Source organism: Anarrhichthys ocellatus, unplaced genomic scaffold (assembly GCF_004355925.1).
Source record: "Anarrhichthys ocellatus isolate YVR2014 unplaced genomic scaffold, GSC_Weel_1.0 scaffold49, whole genome shotgun sequence".
NCBI lineage: Eukaryota > Metazoa > Chordata > Actinopteri > Perciformes > Anarhichadidae > Anarrhichthys > Anarrhichthys ocellatus.
The window spans coordinates 769139-778160 of record NW_022280079.1 but is presented as its reverse complement, the minus strand read 5'-3'; the positions used below and the strand labels follow the sequence as shown (position 1 = coordinate 778160).

Below are 9022 nucleotides of genomic sequence, written 5' to 3'. Positions count from 1 at the left end.
CCAGCTCTACTCTTCATCACTACGATGCTGTAACTCAGAGGTGATGATGGTTACCCAGCGATCAAAGAATAAAGACACTTTACGCACAATTTAGGTGTATTTTCCCTTTAACTCACGAGATGCAGGTAGCATGTTTTATACTTAATGTGAATATAATTCATACTTTGTTGGCATCTTATTCTGAAAACCGGATGTTCGTCTGAAGAAACCGGATGTTGTCTCACGTTAATCTTTCCGCTACCTTTCAAAGTCCTTCGCTCGCTCCCGATCTGTGCCGTTTGAATGTGTTTAGTGAATTTCAGCATATAGGTGCACTAAAGTGTAAGTGTCTGCTGAGTTGACCACGGAGATCTGAGTGTCTGCTGACTTTACCACAGCGATGTCCAGTAGTCTCCATTCCTCCACCGCTGCCAGTGAGCAACAGACTTTCAAAATAAAAAAACGTGCTATAAAATAATTGTCGGCATTAATTAATTAATGCGTTAACGCGTTAATAACACGTTAACTTGCCCAGCACTAATAATAATACGAATGAGTTTGCAAATATATTGTGCAAAATTATTTTTTCTAACAGGCAATTGAAATTAACAAAATATTGGTGGGGACAATTGTGTCTTTCCCAAACTTTGGTCGTGACTAGTCCCTATGGACCCTATGCAAACCTACGCCCACAGCTTTGTGTCCTGAGAATAAAAGAGCTGTCACAGATGTTACCCAGGATGTGCAAAGAGGCAGGAACACACGTGTTACACGCCACAGCTGAGAGCCTCTGGCATACAGAAGCCTTCTGGGACATCACGGCAGTGAGTGGACATCTTTATACAAACATACAGGCACCATGTGGTGAATCGTGATTCATAATGAGTCGCCAAACATCGTCTGAAAGCTCCCTAACAGGTAAGTGGAGAACATTCATGGAGACAAAGGAACCATAGAACAACGTGCTGTCATCAAACAGGTACATGTTCAGGTGTTGCTGAGCAACATTCCAGCTGCGGAACTATTTATGTTGGTGGAATAAAATAGATGATTAGATGAAGAAACACACCATGATCTGTTCTTATTGCAAACTAATAAGGACTTAGTGGAGCATAAAAACATTATCAGCAGCATGAACATCCAACACTGCAGACGTGAAGGAGCATCAGCTTCACGTGACTGAGTCTAGAGCTACATCTCTCTATATATAACTATACCTTTTGAAGCTGAAGTGTCCTTACTCTCAGCAGAGCTCTCTGTCCTGTCCTCACCGTTGGCCTCGTCTCCTTCCTCCTTCACCGTGGTCAGCTCCGGCTCGCTCTTATACAGCCGGTAGTCTGGAGCTTGCTGTGAGGGAGAGATTGCTCAGGGTCAGAATACACACGCACGCACGCACACACGCACACACACACACACACACACGCACACACGCGTGCACACACGCACACTTGTGGACTTTAAGGAAAAGCAGGGTTGTCAGTGGTTCTTTGGTTGCCATACTCTATCTACATGGACGTCTAATGGCTCATGTTAGACTAAGTACAGAGTGAAGCTCTTTCACACATTAGAGCACCAACCAGCTATCGTTGGGTGAAGCCTTATTGAAATTGAATAGATTATTAGTAAGCTTTTTATTTGTAGTCTTTGAGTGTATCTTTGGGATGCTTGAAAACTCATGAAATTTTGCACATGCCTCACAAAACACATATCTGATTTGGCTCTTGAGCTCTGGCGTGTCTCAAGCACACCGTAACATTTTTCAGAGTCGAAGCCCCACCATTTACTGTCCCGTGGCTGTATGGAATGTGTATGTAACATGTGGAGATGTACAAAAAGTCGCTTGGAAGTAAAACCCAACAGGAAGTCAGCCATTTCATTTCATGTGCAATTTTAGGCCTTTTTTTTTGCTTCTTACAGGCGCTGCACTTTAAAGAGGTCCTCTTATAGAATGCATTAGATCTACTTCAGGACAATCCACAGACCTTCACAATGCAAAGTTAACAAACTCTCGAGTTTTCATGGAACGATCTTGCCGTGGAATGGCAGCCATTTTGCGCAATTCCCCATGAAACAGGAAGTTGTCCAGTGTCCAACATTGTCCAGTCTGCCCGCCGGTGAACCTGACAGGCGAGAAGGTGTGAGGGGCCGATCATCACTGCTTAATTCAGTGTGGCTTTGTGGCACAAAGGCAGTAAAACTGCCTTTGTGCCACAGCACACTGGGCTTATTATTCTTATTTCTTATTGCTGTGATGGGTGAAAACCTTGTATCGACCAAATGTCAACTTTTCAGAATCAGAGAAAGTGCTTCATGAGCTATTGAGGCTGAAGAATTTTCTCAGCCAAGAGAGTACAAAGAGAGTTTATGACAGATTAGGACCACTGTAAGAGAGAAAGATCTCGCCATTTCAAGAGAAATGTCTTTATGAGATAGTCGTCATTTTACCAGAAAAGTTATATTTCAAGATAAAAGTTGTAACTTAACAAGAAAAATCTTTAACATTTTATAACAATTGTCATTTTATTGGAAAGACTTCCTGAAAAGTTTATATTATTTTGACAGGTAGTTTTACATGGAAAAGTTGTATTTCAGCATTTATTTATGAATATCCCTTACATTGGGTCTTTATACTCTGTGACCCTAAATAGCATACGCGGTTACAGATAATGGATGGATGGTTCTTTATAGCACCAATAAGTGCCATTGCAGTAGTACAGGAATAAGGGGGAGTTCTCTGGTGCTATAAAAAGTATTTTTCAATGAGCACACTCAAAGTAGAAGGCAAGACAGACTCAACACACCTGTAAACCTATACAATCAAACATCACCCTCATAAGAATGGAATTCCACAAATAGATCCATGTATGGACCAGAATGGGTCTGACCATGACAGTGACGGCTGAATGGAGCATGGGTTGAAGGGGTAAAAAGCAAAACAACACTGAAATGACTTGCATGTATCCAGAATGGCGCTTGTTTAGGAATGAGTCTCCTCCGTGTCTATCAGGTCAGCCTTTAGGGTGGTTTGGAAAGGTGAAGATGATACACATGGATGTAAAAATGGTTGAGCCCACAGGATCTTCGGGGTGCTAATGGCTGGCGGTCACAGTGAAGCAGAGATGTGGACGGAGGAGCAGACATGGGAGGTTATGAAGGTTCTCAGTGGCTCTTACGCTGTGCACGCCGTTCCTGGCGCTGCCCTTGCGATCCTCGGGACGGTGCATGTGGGGGGGCAGGCGGCCGCCGGGGTGCGAGTGGTGGGGGGGCACGTGAGGGGGGTGCTCTGATGAGTCGTAGTACTGGGGGAGGGGCGGGCGGGGGGGCACGCTGTCGCCCTCCTTGAGAGAACTGAGTGGCAGCCGCGTCACTGCCTGTTGACAGTTAACACAGCTGGTCTCATCTAAGGAAATCATCGGCTCTTACTGGACCGTACTTATGCTGATGAGTTGGGATCAGAACAGCTGCTGCTGCTGCTGGAACTAAAACAGTAAAGTTGTGAGCTGTAAGACCAAAACAATGATCTGAAAGATGCTTCGTAGAGCTGAAGGGAGCTGCAGAGAGTAATGTCTGCATGTCTGTACCAAACACAAACAGAAAGACCAGCGGTACAGCACAGAGCCATTACCTGAGCTCAATAGGTAATGGGCAACGATGGGCACCATACAAAGGTCATCATGAATTTGTTTGTTTATTAGAATAAAAATAAAATTTGCTGCATTACCAACTGCCTGTATTTGGCAAAAAGGTCACTTTGATAGATTAGTTACGTCAAGCACGTTTTCAGATTCATATCTTACTGAATTAAAGTGAAACCAGCGGCTGCCTGGTCAGATGGAAATCAATGGAAACACTCTTGTTAGAGGCTGAACTGCATGTTGATGTCTCAGGACCTGTAAATTAAATCTCATCTAATCTGGTATGGGTCTTGTAAATTGTGTTAAATAACACACAACTAGTAACTGACTGACTACTGGCCGTGTGCTGCATGCTAACCCTTGAGCAAACAGACTTAGCCTGCCAGCAGGTGTCTCTCAGACAGCCGGCTTTATGGTGTTGGTTGCTAACCCTACCAAGACTACAGACTCATTCTGTCTTCAAAATGACTAAACACATGAAAGCTGAGTGTGGTGTACTGTGCTGAGTGTGCTGGGCGCTGCCTCACCTCATCCTTCTGTAGACTGGAGAGTGGTTTGGAACCAGGTAAACCTGCTGAATATGGGGATATGGAGAAAAGAACTTTAATTTTTTCTACGATAAAAGACACCCGAGAAAGCATTTGTAGTCACGTGCTTATGTAAAGCAAACCATCAGATAAATATGAAGTTAATCTGAGAATGTGACTTAAAGGAACAGTGTGTAGGATTTGGGGGGATTTATTGCCAGAAATGGAATGTAATATGTAATATTCATAACTATGTTTTCATTTGTGCATAATCAACTGAAACTAATTGTTGCGTTTTCGTTAACTTAGAATGAGTCATTTATATCTTCATACGAAGTCCGTTACTTTGAACTGCCATGTTTCTACAGTAGCCCAGAACTGACAAACCAGACAGCGACTCTAGAGGGAGACCTTCCCGGTGTTACGTTACCTGAAGACCACCACGGTTCTCTACACGCTAGGAAAGGGAGGGGTATTAAGTCAGATGAAATTTGCAACCTCACAACTAGATACCACTAAATCCAACACACTGCTCCTTTAGGTGTTACTGGGGACTCTCACTGCTGTCTGTGCTCCGCTGTGGCTTGTTTTTGGCCAGAGCCTCCATCACGTCCTGGATCCTCCACAGCTCCTTCTGGATCTGGATGTGCCGCTGGCTAGGAGGTTCTGTCTGAGGACACACACACACACACACAGATATAAATGCTGTTAAAACCTTGATCACCCCCCGAAGGTGTGTGTGAGTGTGTGTACGTGTTACCTGTGGGCTGCCCAGGGCCTCTAGCTGCTCCAGCAGGTTGGACTTGGCCAGAGTGACATCTGCCCCCATCTTGTCGTACTCCCTCCAGGAACGCTCCAACTCCTGGAACCAGGACATCAGCCAACAGGAGGATCATTAGACTCTGTGTGTGTGTGTGTGTGTGTGTGTGTGTGGGTGCCCAAACATCTACTTGGCAAAAGGAATTCTTGTACCTGGCTCCATACTTTCCATTTATCTTGATATTTTAAATAAAGAGTTATTGGTGCTCAACACTGTGGCAAGAGATATGTACTCATTAAGCATCTCTCTCCTTGGAGTAAGCACCACACAGGTCAGAAAATCAGGGCATCACCAACGTGACAAAAAGTGCCTTTATCATCTCAAAGGTAAAGAAAAGGCAGGAATTTTCCAAAAAGCAATGCGCAGACTGATAAAAACAGTCTTCCCTCTAATCATAGTAGTGTGTGGTGGTGTCTGTATCTACAGAGACCCTGCCCACTGCCTGGACTTTCTCTTTTCTTCTTATGTGGCCGTGTTCGGGACGTTTCGGGGTGTCAGCAAAGAGCACTTGCGGCCCACGTGGGGCTGTGACCCCAAGCCAATAATAGAGTGCAGGACGAGCAGCTTGTTCAGGTCCATTTGTCATGCCCCTCTGCATCTGTAGTTCTGTCAGATACAAAGTGGCCGTGTTCAGGACGGGTTGTTTCACCACTGTGTTGTCCTCTGCTCCTCTTCTCTGCCGTGTGCAGAGTAGCTGTGTGTCTGTTGATACAGAGGTACACACACCAGCAGAGCCTTTGTTGTGTGGAGGTGTGGGTGTGTTCATTGGTGCTTCGGAACGTAAACAACGTGAAACAAACAGATTGGCTGCTTTGCTGTCACTAATGCAGCCCCCTCTCTTCAGTCCCTCTACAGCTCGCTCGACCATCGCTGCTCTCTCTTTCCATCGCTCGCTGCTCGTTGAGCCGAGGAGGAGTGGCCAAAGTTTGGCTATAATTCAAATGCTGTGTGTTTACAAACAGCAACCGACAAACGTAACGTATACTTTACATATAACCAGAGTAAGAAGCTCTATGTACTTACCCGAGGTCTTTGACCCTCTGGTTACATTTTCTGCACATAGTATCTTCTTTGGAATGAAATCAATTACTAGTGACATTGTGACAAAATCAGGACTTTTCCCTGCACGAAAAAACATGCTGGATTTTGCACCCTGCACATGGTCAGTCACAAAAATGATCTACTTTTGCCAAAATGGCATCTTTCTATTAGCTTGTTGAACCCCATCTCCTGGAAGCTCCAAAGACCTACTGGTAGACTTGAAACTTGGATCACATAGGACTGATATCCTACTCTGAGGAGCTTGATAAATACGAGTCCAGCTATTTCTTGAGTTGCAGTTGTATTCAAAAAACACATTTTATGACCAAGAAATGGGGTAAACTGCCAGTGTTGGGTGTGTTGGTTGTGTTGGGTGTGTTGGGTGTGTTGGTGTGTTGGGTGTGTTGGGTGTGTTAGTATGTTGGGTGTGTTAGTGTGTTGGTGTTGGGTGTGTTGGTGTGTTGGTGTTGGGTGTGTTGGTGTTGGTGTTAGTGTGTTGGGTGTGTTGGTGTTGGGTGTGTTGGTGTGTTGGTGTGGGGTGTGTTGGTGTGTTGGTGTGTGTGTGTTAGTGTGTTGGTGTGTTGGTGTGTTAGTGTGTTGGTGTGTTGGTGTGTGTGTGTTGGTGTGTTGGGTGCGTTGGTGTTAGTGTGTTGGGTGTGTTGGTGTGTGTGTGTTGGTGTGTTGGGTGCGTTGGTGTTAGTGTGTTGGGTGTGTTGGGTGTGTTGGGTGTCTGGGTGTGTTGGGTGTGTTGGTGTGTTGGTGTTGGTGTGTTAGTGTGTTGGTGTGTGTGTGTTAGTGTGTGTTAGTGTGTGCGTGTTGGTGTGTTGGGTGCGTTGGTGTTGGTGTGTTGGTGTGTTGGTGTGTGTGTGTTAGTGTGTTGGTGTGTTGGGTGCGTTGGTGTTAGTGTGTTGGGTGTGTTGGTGTGTTAGTGTGTTGGTGTGTGGGGTGTGTTGGGTTTGTTGGTGTGTTAGTGTGTTGGGTGTGTTGGTGTTGGGTGTGCTCACAGTGGTGACTCTGGACAGCTCTCTGCAGGTGCTGAGTAGGCCGTTCTGCAGCACGTCTCTCTGCTGGACCAGGCTCTGTGAGGCTGCAGCATTAGAGCCGCTCTGTTCACTCAGCTCCTGACTGGCAGACAGCAGGGCCGTCTCAAGAGTGTGCTGCCACACAACACACACACAAATACTTATTGTACATACAAGTCTACACAAAGACACAACAATGAATGCACGTGCTGATGGCTGTACCTTCTCTCTGTGTAGCTGCTGCAGTTTCTCCTCCTGCATCCTCACCTCCTTGTCCTGCTCACACAGTCTGCTCAGCTTGGTCTGACACCCACACACACACACACACACACACATACACACACAGACATGAACTACACTTCCTTTGAATGTTATCATCTATTTCACTGCAAGCTGGGCTGGTCTTACGTCTATGTCAGGCTCCTCTGTGTGCTGGATGAAGGAACCGTCTATGAAGTCGTCTGGACTGGTCTGAGTCGAGGAGGCGGACAGCAGGGGGCGACAACAACACATCTGTTAGGAGAGCTGAGAGATCCAGGCATGCTACTTCATGCAATTTGGGGAAAACAATGATCTGACATCTCTTTTTCCTTTTAACATAATTTCCCCTAATGCACTGAGGATGCAGTCTGTCAAAGTGTGTGTTAACCAATGACTATCACTAATCTTTCTGATAAAACACCAGAATTTGATGTGAATGATATAAATAAATGGTTATCTGTTCTCTCAGAGAGAAACTCTTCATGTGCTTTGGCCTGTTCATTCCAGAGGAGGAGCGTGAGGGGAAGATATCCACTGATCTGGTTGTCTTTCCCTTGAAGCTGATCACCCAGGTGTTACCGGGGATATTGTGGCTCAATATTATAATGTAGGGAGGTGGAGGGAGGTGAGGACAGATGCACACAAATAATGATCAAATTAAGCTCCAAACTATTTCATATATTAATCAAACGCATAAGTGTAATTTCCCACTGGTGACTGGGAGGACATGTGCACCAAATCGGTTTTGTCTCCTCTGTTGTGACAGTTTCAGTCTGATTTACTCACTAAAATCCGAGTAAACACTGTCCCCTGACAAATATAATAATGGTATGATCAAATAATAAAACTTGTAGATAAGTTCATCTACATTGCCTTCAAAATAAAGCTTCCAGGGCCTCCCACGTCCTGTCCCAGCCAGACAGGAAGCTTTGACCCAAATGAATTTTACAGAGCGCATTATCATGTTCTGTTGAGATGCACAGCGGAGGATCCTCTCAGAGGACAGATGGGCACTGTAAAAAGCCACTGGAAGTCATCTTTGCACCCTGACACAGAAATGAACGAGCCACTGAAAAGGCTGCTGACAGCACTGATAGAAGGAATGACATTGTTTCAAACTGCAGCTAAATGTTTTCACATCACATGCATCCACACCTCACATAACCTGGAGGAAGTCCAGAACTATGAAAATACAACAGTATCACAAAGGCCTTTGCTTCAACGAAGAACCTTTTGAAGGCAGAGTTCAACATTGTGGGAAATATATATATTCATTGCTGCTGTTATTATTAGTAGTCATCATTTTCCCATCATTATTCTGCTTACTACTCTCATTATATGAATCATTTATGTCATACACATTGAATGTGCTCTGGTATGTTCATTCTGTACACATGACATCTATCACACTCCATCCTGAGAGAGGATCCTCCTCTGTTACTCTCTCTAAGGTCTCTTCCTCTTTTATCCCTGTTAAAGGTTTTTTAGGGGAGTTCTTCCTGTTTTGATGTGAGGGTCAAAGGTCAGAGGATGTCGTATGTGTACAGATTATAAAGCCCTCTGAGGCAAATATGTAATTTGTGATTTTGGGCTATGGAAAATAAATTGAATACACTTTCTTTCCACGAGTGAGATGAGAAAAGCTATCTAATGGTTGTGTGTTAAGTGTGAAACTGGAGTTATGTGATTGTATTTTAGCGACGGAAGATTTAAGGGGGGGGGGGGGGGGGGGGGGGG

The 9022-nt window shown here is 44.8% G+C and overlaps 1 protein-coding gene across 9 annotated transcripts in view; it reads right to left on the bottom strand.

The window, feature by feature from the left end:
• Nucleotides 1-9022, bottom strand: part of LOC116395730 (pleckstrin homology domain-containing family A member 5-like) — a 120484-nt gene that overhangs the window by 11009 nt on the left and 100453 nt on the right. For 7 of the 9 annotated variants that reach the window (XM_031869813.1, XM_031869815.1, XM_031869816.1 and 4 more), the window contains 8 exons: nt 7433-7495; nt 7247-7327; nt 7007-7159; nt 4902-5003; nt 4703-4811; nt 4142-4188; nt 3153-3350; nt 1197-1326 (listed from right to left, as the gene is read on the bottom strand). In XM_031869813.1, coding sequence (XP_031725673.1) covers nt 1197-1326; nt 3153-3350; nt 4142-4188; nt 4703-4811; nt 4902-5003; nt 7007-7159; nt 7247-7327; nt 7433-7495 — 883 coding nt within the window. The remainder of the gene's footprint in view (nt 1-1196; nt 1327-3152; nt 3351-4141; nt 4189-4702; nt 4812-4901; nt 5004-7006; nt 7160-7246; nt 7328-7432; nt 7496-9022) is intronic. The other 2 variants (XM_031869818.1, XM_031869822.1) reach the window with 1 other exon arrangement.